Consider the following 17,813-nt stretch of genomic DNA (forward strand, 5'->3'; position numbering starts at 1 on the left):
AAAAGTAGGTACCTATCTTTCAGGTGCCCTACAGATAAACAATCAAGGCTAAATCAATTAGAGTGTCAGTGAATAAATCTAACATGGTAAAAAGTGGCAGGTTCTGAACTACTTAAAAGCAGGGCTTGGAAGATCATTGTAATTCACAAAACCATATATGTGTCTATATGCATATATATACATTGTGATCTACTGATTTGCTGCAAAATGTTATTTTGATGTAGCTACTGCTGTTCAAATCGATAGGCCCAATCCACTCCTCATTGAGACAATGTGACATGGCTCAAATTCTTAACCATGTTATTTCAGTCCTTTAGCAAATATTTACATCTAACTATATGCATAACACTGTATCATGGAAATACAATGGCACATATGCTGTCCCTAAGTAGCTGAAATACAGTTGAAAAGATTTTAAAAAAAAAAATACACTTATATTTAAACAAAACAAATCAAAGATAATAAATATGCCCACCAAAACATGAAAAAAGTCATGAAGCAATATGTAACAGAGTAACATACAGCTATGAAATATTATTAATTCAGAGGACAGATAAATTATTATAAACTGAAATCGTAAAGAAAAACTTCACTAAGAAAGTAGGCATTAAGATAGGCTTTGAAGATGAGTAGTAGCATAGACAGACAGAATATAAGAGAAAATTTCAAGCAAGAAAAATGATGGTTGAAATAAAGGTTTCCCTAGAGTTAGAACAACAGTTCTCAATCTTGACTGCACATTAAAATAACTGGAAAACTTCTTTTTTTTTTTTTAATACTGATGCCTGAGTCCCATCCCAGTGAGGCAGGAGAATAGGGTCTAGAGGCAGGGAATCTAAGGACTTCCTAGAACTAAATCAAATGGAAACACTACAGCTATGACAAGAAAAATCCTCTTCATTTACATAGGGCATACACCAAGTAAAAGACTTCATAACTTTACTGCATTGTCTTCATTTACATAGGGCCTACACCAAGCAACCAGTGGAAACCTCTAGAGGTTATTTAAACCCCAGAAAATTCTGTAACGGGGCTCATTGAGCCCCTATGCTCAGGCCTGTTCCCACACTGTGGAGTGTACTTTTATTTTCAATAAATTTCTGCTTTTGTTCCTTCATTCTTCCCTTGCCTTGTGCATTTTGTCCAATTCTTTGTTCAAGACACCAAGAACCTGGACACCCTCCACCGGTAACACCATATTGATGAAATCAGAATCTACAGTGGAAGTGGTGGGATTCTATGTTTGTTTGTTTTTAAAAACCTACCCCAACTGATTCTATTAGCAGTCAAGACTGAGAACCACCACTGTAGGGAAACCTTTTGGTACCTCCTTATCCACTGAGGATATTTCCATTTTTAAGCTAGAAAATCTATAAATAATAATTGACATGAAGTCCTTAGATAAGGGACTACTTCATTTTGAGAACAATGGGAAACGATTAAAACTTCTGGGGCTAAGGAATGATAAGAATCATATGTTAGGAAAATATTGGGGTTGGGCATGGTGGCTCAAGACTGTAATCCCAACACTTTCTGGGGCTGAGAGAGGAGGATTGCTTGAGGCCAGAAGTTTGAGACCAGCCTAAACAACAAAGCAAGACCCCAGTCTCTACAAAAAATGTAAAAAGTTAGCTGGGAATGGTGGCGCACACCTGCAGTATCAGCTACTCAGGAGGCTGAAGCAGGAGGACTGATTGAGCCCAAGAGTTCAAGGTTGCACTGAGCCATGGCCATGCCACTGCACTCCACCCTGGATGACAGAACAAGACTCTGTCTCAAATAAAAAAAAAGAACATGTTGGAATTCTGGCAGAATAGTGATAAGTTAGACAAAGAAATGGAAAACTGGAGAAAGTTAGTCTATTGAGAATGATACTGTGGTAAAAGAAAAATGAACAGAGGCTGGGCCTAATGGCTCACACCTGTGATCCCAGCACTCTGGGGGGCTGAGGCAGGTGGATCACTTGAGCCTAGGAGTTTGAGATCAGCCTGGGCAACATGGCAAAACATCATCTCTACAAAAAATACAAAAATTAGCTGTGTGTGGTGGTACACAGCTACAGTCCCAGCTACTCAGGAGGCTGAGATGGGAGGATCACCTGAGCTGGGGAGGCGGAGGTTACAGTAAGCTGAGATCACACCACTGCACTCCCACTTTGGTGACACAGTGAGACCCTGTGTCAAAAAAATAAGTAAATAGAATTTAGTAGCAACATATAGAGATGAATGAAAGACCTCAAGATTACTCATATGCTAATTATGAATAAACCTTCCCTCATTCCCTCATTATGTACTCCAATAGCCACACAAATTGTGTGTTAACATCTGTCTTTCCCACTAAATCTAAATTCTACGAGGGCAAGTATCAAGTCTATCTTGTTCATCACCATATCCACAGTGTCCACCATAAAGTAGTCACTCAACAAATATCTGTTGAATACACAAAGGACCATGGTAGACAAGAAAATTTATCTCTCCTGGTAGGTCATTAAAAAGATGGTCTCTGAGTAGATCTAAGATAAATGGAAACTACAAATCGCTGGTAGCTCCCTTTTCCAAAAGCAAAGCCTTTCACATCCACACATCCAGACCTTCAACTTTTACCCAGAGGTAGATTGACCATGAAGCTGATAAAGCTTAAACTTTATGACCACTGATCTATAAATGTTTCTTCCAAGACCCTAAACCTAATTTTGTATGCATTATATTGTATTCTTCTTAAAAAATTTCCCACATGATAAACAGCTGACCTTCAAGTCAAACAAAATTTGGATCTGCCCTTTTTTATGACTGTCTTTACAATAAAATAAAAGTGGATAAAACCCCTTGTGGATACATAAAGCAGATGGCTAAAACAGGAGAAAATGTTAATATTATCAACTCAACTGCAAATTCTAAAAAGGAAATTGAGGAAAGTTATTAAAAAGTAGAAGATAAGAAATAGAGTATAATAATACTAGGAAACTAAGAAAATCATAAGATGAATTTTTTTTAATTCCCCTCCAACTAAGTATCTAATAAGAGGCTTTCTGACCACATCAAAAGAGACACAAAGCCTTACAAATATGCTGATCAGTAAGACAAAAAAGTGTCTAGTAAAAGATTTAAAAAGTAACTTGAAACAATACTTAAAAAGAAATAAGACTGAGGGTCATGGAAGAAAATGAGGTCAAATTTGACCTGGAGATAAAAAGCTACAACCTCCAGCTGCCTCTTTTGATTATTTCCAAATGGCAATCAGAGTCAGCAGCTGTTTTTCTCTTTAACATTTTAAAAGACCAGCTGAAAATAAGATATTAAGACTCTAGAAAAGCAAAAAAAAAAAGTCTGCAGACTTTTTTCTGACAACTAGAATAAGTAGGTGCTATTCCAACTTAAACAATGATACACACTGCAAGTGGACCAAAAGGCAGAAGGGGAGAGAGGAAAACTGGGCTTGAAATAACACAACTTCTAACAAAAATTGTAGATAAGATAGATACAATTATGCAAATTAATAAAATGTTCTGTTTCAAGTTATGTTTAATACTGCCACTACTGAATTTTTAGGACAATGTATTACAACATTAGGATTTATTAAAGATTTTGTTCATACACCTTATCACAAATTCATTTACATTCACATAGAGCTAATTGGTTTGTTGTTACAAAACTGAAAAAAAATTTGCACAAATGTTTTTATAATTTGAATTAATGTGAAACTAAAATGATTACATGAGACTAGTATATCATGCCTTCAAGGAAAAAGTGACATTTCAGTGGTACCTGTAAGAATGAAACTCAGTAGTTCATCACATTGGAAGGCAAAAGTGTGAAGTAAAAAAGAGAGAGAGCAGGAGCAGGGTGAGTTCTTAAGAAATAGAAAAAAAAAAGAAAAAATATATATGCATATTTACAATGGAACAAAGCTACAGTTACTTAGGAAACATTATTAATTACATTAAAACTGTCTAACTTTGATTTACATTTAGTAAATGAAGTCTCTCTCAAATAAAACTTTATTTAATTTCAGAAAATAAGGACTATACCTGTATCTTTTAAATAATGACATTTACACAGAATATATTTTTTGTATGCGTGTATATATTCTTTGTATATATTAATACACACACACACACACACACAGATTTGCAATTTTTCCTGAGGAGTAAAAAAGGATGCTTAGTGAAAAAAAGCAATCCACTGAAGTCTTGCAAAATAGTACATAAAAAAAAAGAAAATCCTCTTAATTATCACTCTTCTCAAGCACAAAAACAGCAAAGATAGTAAAACAATATCAATATATAGATATGTATTACCTTGGCTGGGGTATGAATCCATATGGCAGGATTAAGAAGAACGTGATCACACAACTGCTTGAGCAGGGGCATCCCATTCTGCAGATTACTCAGATATTTTGAAAATGCAAGGCAAAGTTCAAGTACTGCTCTGCTGACATGAGATTTGGAAGACTGCAAAAAAGGTAGTTCAAATGTTATCACAAATTCAAGTCAAAGTAAGTGAATTACAGGCTATCCCTACCAGGAAAAAAGTTGGCCCACAAATTATGCTCAAAGTTAAAGATGCCATGAAGCTCACTATCACATTTGCTTAATAGAGGAATGGAGGCAAGGTAAAACAACAAAATGTTATTTTAGTTTAGGTAATTTTCTGTAACCAAGGAGACATTCTTGCAGACAGAATTCCTTGGCCACTTAGAGAACAAATGTATGGCCTGTAAATTAAGAATCAAAAACATAAAATATACTTTACCTTTTCAAGGCTATATCCTATTACCAAGAAGCCCTTACAGGCAAGCATCTGCTCCTGCATAGCAATTGAGTTCTTCAACAATTCCATGATAAAGGCCAGCAAGGTTGAACTATAATTTTTTAAAAAGGCAACGATTAAAAAACATATTCTATTTTTTTAATTAGGTTAGATAGATGTAACCCTTCCATTCACCTTAATAAAAAGTTCTCCATTTCAAAGAAACTGAAGCTCCACTAAAACTGTTTCCAACATTACATCAGAACTAGATTTTTAATGCAGGACTAGAAGTTACTCAAATATTTATTTCATATACTTTATCCCAAACACATTAATAGGTGAATAACTTAGAAACAACGACAAATGTGCATGATATCGAGAAAAATGAGCAACTTCCAAAAACAACCAATAACAAATACTTATTAAAAATACAGTAAGGCCTTAAAGAATAGATATAACTTAGATAAGCAAGTATATTCAACTTTGAAGTGTTAGGGGTCAAAAGGTGAGAAAAGACAGTGGAGCAAAAAGAGTAAGGTGTAAATCCTCAAAATGTGTTAGGGCTCCAGACTTGCCCAGTCTGAATGGAGCAGAGGGCACATGAAGAGAAAGATGAGAAAGTTAACTTGGAGGCAAACCTGAGGTCCTTGAACACTAATTTAAGAAGTTTGTTCATTATCCCAACAACAAAATTGTAATTCTTCAGTCAGTCTTGAACACTTTTAAAACTGAACAGGGGCTACAACCATGCTCTACTACCTACAATTTTTAAAGATTCCCAGAAGGGAAAGGAATAAGGTCAGTTGTTACTGCCTTCTCAGAGAGAAGTCCCACCAAAAAAAAAAAAAAAAAGAGAGAGAGAGAAAGCATGACCAGCAGCCAATCTCCACCCCCACATCAGTGCTTCCACTGCCAGCAATTTCAATAAGGCGGGTGGGGGGGGCAGTGGGACAGAGGGAGGGGAGGGAGGGAGGGAGGAGAGCAGTGGGGGAGAGGGGGAAGGCATGGAGGGGAAAATGAGGGAGGGGGCAGAGAGGGAGGGAAGAAAGGAAGGAAGGAAGGAAGGAAGGAAGGAAGGAAGGAAGGAAGGAAGGAAGGAAGGGAGGGAGGGAGGGAGGGAGGGAGGGAGGGAGGGGAGGGGAGGGGGAAAACTGTAAGTAAGCCCTATTAGAACACGGAACAAAACAATTTTATAAAGTATTAATGTGTCAGGGTAATTTTATATTTTTTAAAATGTAAGTTGACAAATACTAGATTTGATAACTTTTTCTTTTTAAAAAAAAATTGTTACCTGAAAAGAATCAGGACAAAACTATTCTATTATTATACACATTGGTGGTAGACATCAAGTTACATATAAAAGCAAAAATCAAAGGGAGAATTTCAAACTGAGAGAATGTAAAAGTCATTTAAATTTCTCAAGTAACAAATGAAACAATAATTTCACTATATATAATTTCACTAGAATATACAGCCATGAGAAATTTAAACTCCTTTCTGACATCCCTTTGTCTTTTTTAGACTCAGGACTACAACACAAGAGACAAAAATGTGCTAAATATACAATCTAATTATTTTTTTAAAAAAGACTAATTCACTTCAGATAACGCTATTAAAATTTTTGGCTTCTAATTACATAAATGCAATCAGTAATAAATAATTAAAATATACAAAGTTCCATAATAAATCATTACCAAATAATTTAAAATATTTCAGAAATTAAAAATTTCTTATTGTATTATGAGTAGTAAAAAAATTTTAAATTTAGACAAAAAAATGTATTTATTTTTGAGTAACCCATTATTGCCATTTATAACATTATTCTAAAACCAGTTTACTGTGTTTCTTACAGCTTCCATATTTCCTACTGATAAACAAGAACTTGAGTTAATACTGACATAATTAATATGGTCTTGTAATACAGTTTATAGTTCACAAGTTTCTTTAAATTATTTTGACTCCACAACAAAACGTGAGAGATAAAATATTGTATAGATCAACAGTGATGAAAGTAACCCTCACAGCAAATTAAAAAAACAAAGGCACTCACCATATAGTCAAATCAACCTCATCAGACAAATATTGCCTGTAATCCAACTGTGCAAAAAGTGGAAATAGTACTTGTACTCCTCCAATTGAATGCATTGCACTTTGGATGGAATGTGTTAAAACTGCCTTTACATCCTTGTAAGATGAAAAACACAGTAAAGACTTCAATGATTTCTTTTCCAAAACAATTAAAAATAAGGCACAACAATAAATGCAGAAACACTAAAATGTGACATCCTATGTATTTAACAGAAGCCACCAAATACATCTCAGTAACACATCAAAAATTACCAATATAAATTTTCTTAAAAGATCACAGTTAGTACCTGGAGCATGAGAGCATGTGGTGAATGAACAAAAATTGAAGGGTTGTCCTTAGGAGATGATTCAAGGCAAAGTTGGGCATCTGTAGCCCGTGGATTGTACGTGAACGCAATGGCACTAGAGAGTTTCCCATCGTACAATAGAAGTTTGTGATGCTCAGCTAGGAAAAGGTCGCTTTCTGCTTTGAACTTAAATGTACCCTAAGAATTAATTAAAAACAGTTAAATAGTATGCCACAAAAAGAGAATCTAAGTACAAATCAACACAGGTGTAAAATTTTAAGGAGGTAGACCGTTGATAATCTTTTAATAGTATCATATAAGAGGACCCCTCTTTGTTTACTTCTAAAATTGGCTGAATTTAAAGATACAATGGAAATCAAGTCAACTTGACATTAAAACCTTACCTTAAAAAGGTAAAAGTGACCAACAGATCACATTTTATCTTTTTTGCTTATACTCTTTTTTTAAAATTGTGGTCAAAAGTATATAATATACAACTTACCATCGTAAGTATTTTTAAGTGTGTAATTGAGGAACATTAACTGTATTCATATTGCTAAACAGCAAATCTCTAGAACTTCTATATCTTGCAAAACTGAAACTCTGTAGCCATTTAACAACTCCCCATTTCCTGCTCCCCACCAGTCCCTGACTATCACAATTCCACTTTCTGTTTCTATGAGTTGGACTCTCAGATACCTCATATAAGTGGAATCATACAGTATTTGCCTTTTTGTGACCAAAGCATTTCATTTAGCACAATGTCTTCATAGTTCCTCCATGTTTTAGCTGATGACAGGATTTCCTTGTTTTTTAAGGTTGAATAATGGTCCTGTGTGTTTATGTGTGTTGTCTGTCACATTTTCTTTATCCATTCATCTGCTACTGGACATCTGGGTTACTTCTATTTCTGAGTTATTGAAAATATGAACATGGGTGGGCAAATATCTCCTTGTGACCCTATTTCTTGTGTGAAAATCTGTCTCCATGATCCTCTTTTCAATTATTTTGTATATATCCCATAAGTGAGATTACTGGATCACATGGAAGTTCTCTTTTTAATTTTTTGAGGAACCTCATATTGTTGTCCATAGCAGCTGCACCATTTTTCATTCCCCTCAACAGTGCATAAAAGTACCAATTTCTCCACATTCTCACCAACACTTGTTATTTTCTGTTTTCTTTTTTAAAGAGTCATCCTAAATGGTGAGGCGATAGCTCGCTGTAATTTAAATTAGCATTTTTCTAATGTCTAGTGATATTGAGCATCTTTTCGTATGTTCATTGGCTATTTTCATATCTTCTTTAAAGAAATGTCTACTCAACTCTTTTATGCGTTTTTAATTGTTTTGTTGTTGCTGTTGTTGAGTTATAGGATTCATATATTCTGGATATTAATCCCTTATCAGATATATGATTGCTAAATATTTTGTCTCACTCTGTAGGTTACCTTTCCACTCTGCTGGATATTTCCTTTGATGCTCAGAACTTTATAACTTTGACATCATCTTATTTGTCTGTTTTTGCTTTGGTTGCCTGTGCTTTTGGTATCACAATCAATCAAGAAATCACTGCCAAATTCAATGTTGTAAAGCTTTTCCCTTATGTATTCTTTCAGGAGTTTTATAGTTTTACATGTTACTTTTAGGTCTTTAATCCATTTTCAGCTCATTTTTATATATAACATATAACATGAATTAAGTATAAAACTTTTTTTTCTTACTTTTCGCATCTGGATATCCACTTTTCCCAACATCATGTGTTGAACACACTGTCCTTTCCCCAATATGTGGCCTTGCCTCACTTGTCAAAGATCATTTGACCATATATGTAAAAGTTAATTTCTGGACACTATATTGTGTTCCTTTCACGTATGTGTCTAAGCAAGTCTAACACTGTTTTCATTATGTATTATAGCCTTGTAATAAATTTTGAAATTTGGAAGTGTAAAGCCTGCAACTTTGTTCCCCTTTTTAAAGACTGTTTTGGCTACTGAGAATCCCTTGAGACTCCATATTAATTTTAGAATTGTGTTTCTATTTATGCAAAAAAATGCCATTGGTATTTTGATAAGAACTGCACTGAATCTGTAGATTGCTTTAGGTAGTATGGATTTTTAACATATTAAATCTTCCACAAGATGAACAAGGGATGTCTTTACATTTCTTTGGGTCTCTTTAATTTTGTCAGCAACATTTTGTAGTTTTCAGTGTACAACTCTTTTGCCTCCTTGGTGGAGTCAGGGTACAGCTCTTTTGCCACTTTGGTTGAGTTTATTTCTAAGTATGTTATCCTTTTTGATGCTATTTTAAAAGAAATTGTGTAATTTTCAAACTGTTCATTATTACTTCATTATTGCTACGTAGAAACACAATTGATTTGTATGTATTGATTTTGTGCCTTACAACTCTGCTGAATTCATTTCCTAGTCCTAACAGTTTTTGGTGAAATCTTTAGGGATTTTTAGATACAAGGTCATGCCATATATAAACAGATCATTTTACTTGTTCCCTTCAAATTTAGTTGCCTTTTATCTTTTTCTTGCCTAATTGCTCTAACTGGATTTCCAAATACCATGTTGAATAGAAATGGAAAGAATAAGCATCCTTGCTTTGTTCCTGATTTTAGAGGAAAAACTGTCCATTTTTCATTGTTCAGTTAGTCATGGGCTCTTCATATATAATACTTTATTATGTTGAGGTAGTTTCCTTCTATTCACAGATTGTTGAGTGTTTTGTTTTCTTTTTTAAATCAAGAAAGTGTTGAATTTTGTCAAATGCTTTTTCTGTATCAGTTGATATATGATCATATGGATTTTGTAATTCACTGTTAATGTGGTACATTGCATTGATTGATTTTCATGTTGAACCATCTTTGCATTCCAGAAACAAATCTTAATTTGACAATGTATATCATTCTTTTAATGTGCTGTTAAATTCAATTTCTTAGTGTTTTATTGAGGATTTTTCCATCAGTATTCATCAGGGATATTGGTCTATAGTTTTCTTTCTTGTACTATCTTGATCTGGCTTTGGTATCAGGGTAACACTGGCCTCATAAAATCAGTTTGAAAATGTTCCCTCCTCTTAAAATTTTTGTAAATTTGAGGAGAACTGGTGTTAATTCTTCTTTAAATAACTGACAGCATTCTCCAGTGAAGCCATCTAGTCCTCAGCTTTCTTTGTTGAAAAGTTTTTTATTATTGGTTCAATCTCCTTACTAGGTATAGGTCTTTTCAGATTTTTAAAATTTATTCTTCATTCAGTCTCAGTAGGATGTATGTTTCTAGAAAATTATCCATTTCTTCAAAATTATCCAATTTGTTGGCATACTTTTCATAGCATTCTCTTATAATTCTTTCTATTTCTGTGGCATGTTATAATGCCTCCTCCTTAATTTCTGATTTTACTTATTTATGTACTCTTCTTTTTTCCTTAGTCTTTGTAAGAATTTGTCAATTTTGTTGATGTTTAATAAAAAAAAAAAAAAACACCTGTTAGTTTCACTGATTTTTTCTCACTACTTTTCTATTTTCTATTCCAAGGGTCCCTAACCAGGTATACAACCTATTAGGAACAACAGCAAGAAGTGAGCGGGGGCAAGCAAGCCAAGCTTCATCTGTATTTACAGCCACTCCCTATCACTCACATTACTGCCTGAGCTCCACCTCCTGTCAGATCAGATTTTTATAGGAAGGTGAACCCTATTGTGAACTGTACATGCATCTACATTGCATGCTCCTTATGAGAAATTCATACCTGATAATCTGTCACTGTCTCCCATCACCCCCGGATGGGACCATCTAGTTGCAGGAAAACAAGCTCAGGGCTCCCACCGATTCTACATTATTGTGAGTCGTATAATTATTTCATTATATATTACAGTGTAATAATAACAGAAATAAAGTGCACAATAAATGTAATGCATTTGAATCATCCCAAAACCATCCCTGCTGTGCCCCCACCACCCATGGTCCGTGGAAAAACTGTCTTCCATGAAACTGGTCTCCGGGACCAAAAAAAGTTGGAACTGCTGTTCTATTTCATTTATTTCTGCTCGGATTTTTGCCACTTCCTTCTATCTGCTAACATTGACTTTATTTGTTCTTTTTCCAGTTCCATACTGTATAAATTAGGTTGCTGATCTGAGATCTTTCTTATCAGTCATTATCACCATAATCTTCTCTCTTAGACTGAGGTCACTGAATCCTGTAAGTTTTGGTAGGTTGTGCTTATATTTTGATTTGTCTCAAGATATTTTCAAATCTTCCTCGTGATTTATCTTTGACCCAATGGCTGTTTTAAGTGTGTTGTTTAATTTCTACACGTTGGTGGACTTTCCAGTTTTTCTTTGGCAATTGGTTTCTAGTTTCATTTTACTGTGGTCAAAAAAGATACTTGGTATAATTTCAATCTTAACTTTGTTGACACTCGCTTTGTGGCATAACACATGTCTATCTTGGAGAATGTTCCATGTGTGCTTAAGAAGAATGTAGGCCAGGCGCAGTGGCTCACACCTGCAATCCTAGCACTTTGGGAAGCCAAGGCGGGAGGATCACCTGAGGTCAGGAGTTTGAGACCAGCCTGACCAAAATGGCAAAACCCCATCTCTATTGAAATTACAAAATTAGCCGGGTGTGGTGCCACATGCCTGTAATCCCAGCTACTTGGGAGGCTGAGGCAGGAGAATCGCTTGAACCCAGGAGGTGGAGGTTGCAATGAGCCAAGATCGTGCCATTGCACTCCAGCCTGGGCAACAAGAGCGAAACTCTGTCTCAAAAAAAAAAAAAAGAAGAAGAAGAAGAATGCACATTCTGCTGTTGTTTCATCGAGTGTTATGTATATTACTGCTAATTACACTGGGCTGCACTGCTGTTCAAGTCTTCTGTTTACTTATTGATCTTCTGTCTGGTTGTTCTATTCATTATTGAAAGTTGAATACTGAAGTCTCCTACTATCATGGTGTTGATATCTACTTCTTTTAATTCTATCAAAGTTTGCTTCACATATTTGAGGGCTCTGATGTTAGGTACATATATCTATATTTGTCCTATCTTTCTGGCGAACTGACCCTATCATCGTAAAATGTCCTTGTCTCTTTTGACAGTTTTTGACGTAAAGTCTATTTTGTCTAATTTAAGTAGGCTACTCCTACTCTTGTCTGGTTACCATTTGCACACATCTCTTTTGTTGTGGGTACATTTTAGGTGTATATATTTATGGGGCCCATAAGATGTTTTAATACAGTCATGCAATGTGCGATAAGCACATCATGGAGAATGGATATCCATCCCTTCAAGCATTTATCTATTTAGTTGAAAATCATCCAATTACACTATTTTAAAATGTACAGTTTTTATTGATTATAGTCACCCTACTGTGGTATCAAATAGTAGGTCTGATTTTTTTTTTTTTTGTACCTATTAACCAAACTCTCCATGTATAACCCACCTTCAAATCAAGCTGAACTAACATTGGTTAAGCACAAAACAGTAAGTAAACTACCTTGTATCCCAGGCCCAACTGATAAATAGCAAATATCTGAGCTGCATTAAGAGCTTCACTGAAAAGGTAAACTGCAGTCATCTGGCCACAGAATACTCTATTAGCATCTGCTGTTTCTGATGAGCCCAGGAAACATTTGTCAAAGGTCTGTAAAGGAAAAAAAAAAAAGGAATTAGAAAAAAAAAAAAAGCCTCCAAAAATACTAAAAACCTGTATTATCATAAATGTTTTGTCCATTCTAAACTGTATCTAAATAGACTAAAATAATTTATGCCATAAAACCATTAGAAAGAATGTTGAAAAATGTGTATGTAATGATATTAGGGGATACAGAAAAGTTTGAAACACGTGTGTTCTCAAGCCAACCCACCTAGATCAAATCCCTGCATCTTATGCCACTGAGTATGGCAAGTTACTTAACCTCTTTGTACTTCACCAATCTATAAAATGAAGATTATAATAATGCTTATCTTGCAAGGTTGCTGGGGCTTTTTGAAAATAAAGCTATTTATTACAATGCCTAGAATACAAAAAGCACTCAGTAAAAGTTAATGTAAGAAAAAACAGGTTACAAAATTATACTTACATATGAGCCTTTTTTTGTATTAAAAAGGAGCTAACATTTATTGAGCACTCATTCTGCATAAGGCACTCTGGTAATAGATTTATGGATATTATCTCATTTAATCAGATGACAACTTTCTGAGGTATTAATTATTTTATGTCCATTTTCAGGAGGAAAAATACCAAGGCCTAATATTTAGGTAAGGTCATCCAGTCAATAAACGACAGAGTTGAGATTCAAACCTAAGTCTGTCTGATTCAGGACCCTGATCTCCTAAGGTTAGCATTACAAAATATATATATGTGTGTAGCAAAGGATATGAAACGAGGAGTTAATGGTGTATGGGTAATATACTTTATGTTCATTTTCCTGCTCTGTATTTTTCAAGTTTTTATTAAAAAAAAAAACAATTACAGGAAAAACACTGTAAATTTCATTCTCACCTACAGATTTATTTTTGAAACCTGTAAATGTTACAACATACTAGTTATCTATAGCAGTTAGAATTATATGCAAGATTTATAAGCATGCATCATTTAACTAATTCAGAAAAATGGTCAGAACCCTATAGTGGAGGTCTCGTTCATTTTGATAAATGAACCAATGACCCACTCCCCAGATATAGCCACTGTTAGCTATAAATCCTTATTTCAACCTATATGGGATAATTTTATAACAAGGACTAATATTTTAGTGACCCATTAAGTTCTATTAACAAATTAACATGCTAGCCAAATTATGTTTATAAAAATCTACCATTGTAATATTTTGAATTTTATATTCAAGTTGTAAAACTTTTTCTTGTTTAAAAAATGTATGCTTTTAAAATCATTTTTTTCATTGCAACATTTTGAAACTACTTACATCACTAGTGTTGACAAACCATGTTATCTCTCCATAGGAAGCCAGTTCACCATTCACATAACATCGAAGTTCACTATTCTTCCATCGATTATAGATGTGCACTATGGTAACCATATACCACTGAAGAAGCAAAAAACAGTTAAAAATACAAAGATAACAATTATCCCAATAACGCAACCATATTGATGAGTAAAAGTTAAATGATAAGTTGTAATTCAACCTAAAAATAAAACAAGACTACCTTTGTTAAATTCAATATTTACCTTCTGGAACAATTATCTATTCATGGGCCTTTCAACTGATAAGAACTTAATCACTATATTATTTTTCCAGCTTTTTATTATGGAAATTTTCAAACATACCCCAAAAATCTGAAAATCAAGTACAAACACCCCCTTTTCGCACCACCTAGATTCCACAATTGTCAAATTTTTGCCATATTTGCTTAATCTATCTGACTACCTATCTACCTATACATTTTGTTGATGAACCATTTATTAATCTCTAAGTTTTAAGGTACAAAAGCAAACACATATTAAATTTGCAGTAGTAAAATAAATGCCATAGATATTTCCTATTTGTATCTCCTTTAATCTGCATAAATAACTAAATTTGCAATCTTTTTCATATCCAAATCAGATAGGTCAATTATCCAGTGATTTACGCTTCATCTTTTGAAACAGTAAAAATGGAGTTGTGCTTTAGCATGTTATTATATGAATAACATTAAAACTAAGCATTTTGATGACTAGCATAGCTTGTTAACATAACTATGACTCAATAAGATCATGTACCTTTTGTGGCTTGAAATCAAATTTCACACAATGTTGAAAGCCTTTTCCTTTTGACTTTATTGATGTTATAATCAAACAGCCTCCAACAAAATGAGCAGAATAGCCAAGACCTTTGCTGGTTCTGAAACTATAAAGATTAGGTTTTCATTTTACCTCTAAATATTCTTCTCAGTTTCAAAGTAAGGTTTTAACACTAATCAGTTACATAAATACATACCAATACAAATATGGTTTATCCTTATCTACATTGATGTTATTTACAGGATCCATTCTAAGCCATGTATGAAATGTAAAACCATTCTGGTACGGCCATTTGGCTATAGGAGGTAATGCAATAGCCTAAAGGAGAGAAACTTTGAGTTATTAACTCACGTGAAAACCCGTATTATTAAAATCATGAAAATAAGACTTTGCAGTGCTACATATATTTGTACTACATCACATTATGTCACAATCAAAATATCTGAAAGAAGACTCTTTATCTGTAAGAAGACTTGTAGTAACTTTTTAATTTTCCTTAATACATAGTAATGTTAATTAAATGAAAAAAATTCAGTGTAACCTGGACACATAAATCTTGTATTCTTCATTTCTTAAAATGAACATATCCACAGAGATTCTAATTAAAAGAGATAGGAAGTGATAACAAATTGGAAATTTGATGAAACTTTAAGGTATTAGAATAGAGAAAGATGGACAGGAATGGAAAGACAAAAGAGAAAAACTTGGTATATGCTGCTTTTATAAAACTACAAATATAAAACTGAAGAAGATTAGTTCATAATATTTTTATTCAGAGGTCAATATACAAATGGCTTTACCACTTGGTTTAGATTTTTATTTAAAAGATCATACTACATAATAAAAGGATCTGGTATAGCCAAAACAATCTTTAAAAAGAACAGGCCAGACGCAGTGGTTCACGCCTGTAATCCCAGCACTTTGGGAGGCCAAGGCGGGCGGATAACCTGAGGTCAGGAGTTCAAGACTGGCCTGACCAACATGGTGAAACCCTGTCTCTACTAAAACAATACAAAAATTAGTCAGTCATGGTAGTGGGTGCCTGTAATCCCAGCTACTCAGGAGGCTGAGGCAGAACTGCTTGAACCCACGAGGCAGAGGTTGCAGTGAGCCGAGATCGCGCCATTGCACTCCAGCCTGGGTGACAAGAACAAAACTCCATCTCAAAAAAAAAGAAGAAGAACAAAGTTAGAGGACTCATACTACCAATTTCAAAACCTACCATTAATATAAAGGAACAGGGATGAAGACTGTGGTATCAGCATAAGGCCCTGGTGTCCTTTGGTTAGGCAAATCCTTATTATGCCACCAAAAGGACAAGTGACAAAAGAAAAAATATATACATTGGACTTTATTAAAATTAAAACCTGTGCTTTAAGGAACACCATCAAAAAAGTGAAAAGACAAGCCACAAGAATGGAGTAAACATTTGCAAACTGAATAAATGATAAAGGACTTGTAACCAAAATACATAAAGTACCCTTACAACTCAATAATAAAAGGACAAGTAAAATTTTAAAATGGGTAAAAGATCTCAATATAAATGTTTCCAAAGAAGATATACAAATAGCCAATAAAAACATAAAAAGATGCTCAATATCATTAGTCATAAAGGAAATGCAAATCAAAACTACAATGAAATAAAATGCAAATCAAAACTACAAACTTCATACCAACTAGGATAGCTATTAATACAATCACAGAGACAGATATTGGCCGGGTGCGGTGGCTCACACCTATAATCCCAGCACTTTGGGAGGCTGAGGCAGGTGGCTCACTTGAGGTCAGGAGTTCAAGACCAGCATGGCCAATATGGTGAAATCCTGTCTCTACGAAAAAATACAAAAATTAGCTAGGCATGGTGGTATGCACCTGTAATCCCAGCTACTCAGGAAGCTGAGACACAAGAATCGCTTGAACCGGGGAGGCAGAGGTTGCAGTGAGCAAAGAGCACACCAGTGCATTGCAGTCTGGGTGACAGAGCAAGACTCCATCTCAAAAACAAAAAAAATAGACATTAACCATGTTGGCAAGGATGTAGAGAAATTTGACCCTTATACATTGCTAGTGGAATCATAAAATGTTACAGCTACTTTGAAAAATAGTCTGCAAGTTCATCAAAATGTTAAAGACCATACGACCCAGTCTAGAGATAGGGACATTAAAACATATGTCCACACATAAAATTTTACACTAATGTCCATAGCAGTATTATTCATAGTATCCCAAAAAGTGAAAATCCCAGATATCCATTAGTTGACAAATGATTAAATAAAGTATGGTATATCCGTACAATATAACATTAGCCATAAAAAGGAAAGAAGTACTGATACATGCTATACCATGGATGGACCTTGAAAACATCATGGTAAGTGAAAAAATGCAGTCACAAAACACCACATGTTGTATGATTCTACTAATATGAATGGTCCAGAATAGGGCTGGGGAATATGGGGAGTGGCTGCTAATCAGTATGGGGTTTCTTTTGGGTGTGATGAGAATGTCACAAAATTGACTGTGGTGATGGTTGACAATTCTGTGAACACATTTACCTACTATACTATACACTTTAAAGGAGTTAATTGTGTGGTATGTGAATTACATCTCAATAAAGCTGTTTTTTAAAAAATTCAAACTATACAAGCTTCTGTTTTATTGTAACTTACATATGCATTTATGTACACATATAATATATACATATATTCTTTTATATGTATTAGACATGACCTAAAACATGAAAGACATCACAGAGACAAACTTCAGTAATAACACTGAGACTTCAAGAGGCTGATTTAAAATGAATGTTGCATTAAGAAAAAAGGAAAAGAGTAACTACAACTCACAGACTGACAAAAAAAATTTTAGGAGAAAAACATATATTCAGTGTGTATACATGTTCTCTCTCACCAAAAATAATAGCAAAGATGTATAAGTTTTGCAAA

General features: G+C 34.3%; 1 protein-coding gene across 3 annotated transcripts in view; it reads right to left on the bottom strand.

Annotated features, from left to right (window-relative positions):
* The window catches only part of LRBA (LPS responsive beige-like anchor protein), a 764,757-nt gene that overhangs the window by 660,499 nt on the left and 86,445 nt on the right, over nucleotides 1-17,813 (bottom strand). For all 3 annotated transcript variants that reach the window (XM_007999974.3, XM_007999973.3, XM_007999976.3), the window contains exons 6-13: nucleotides 15,068-15,189; nucleotides 14,851-14,977; nucleotides 14,057-14,176; nucleotides 12,628-12,774; nucleotides 7,124-7,321; nucleotides 6,799-6,932; nucleotides 4,752-4,860; nucleotides 4,298-4,450 (exon numbers count right to left, since the gene is read on the bottom strand). In XM_007999974.3, coding sequence (XP_007998165.2) covers nucleotides 4,298-4,450; nucleotides 4,752-4,860; nucleotides 6,799-6,932; nucleotides 7,124-7,321; nucleotides 12,628-12,774; nucleotides 14,057-14,176; nucleotides 14,851-14,977; nucleotides 15,068-15,189 — 1,110 coding nt within the window. The remainder of the gene's footprint in view (nucleotides 1-4,297; nucleotides 4,451-4,751; nucleotides 4,861-6,798; nucleotides 6,933-7,123; nucleotides 7,322-12,627; nucleotides 12,775-14,056; nucleotides 14,177-14,850; nucleotides 14,978-15,067; nucleotides 15,190-17,813) is intronic.

This window comes from Chlorocebus sabaeus, chromosome 7 (assembly GCF_047675955.1).
Source record: "Chlorocebus sabaeus isolate Y175 chromosome 7, mChlSab1.0.hap1, whole genome shotgun sequence".
NCBI classification, from domain to species: domain Eukaryota; kingdom Metazoa; phylum Chordata; class Mammalia; order Primates; family Cercopithecidae; genus Chlorocebus; species Chlorocebus sabaeus.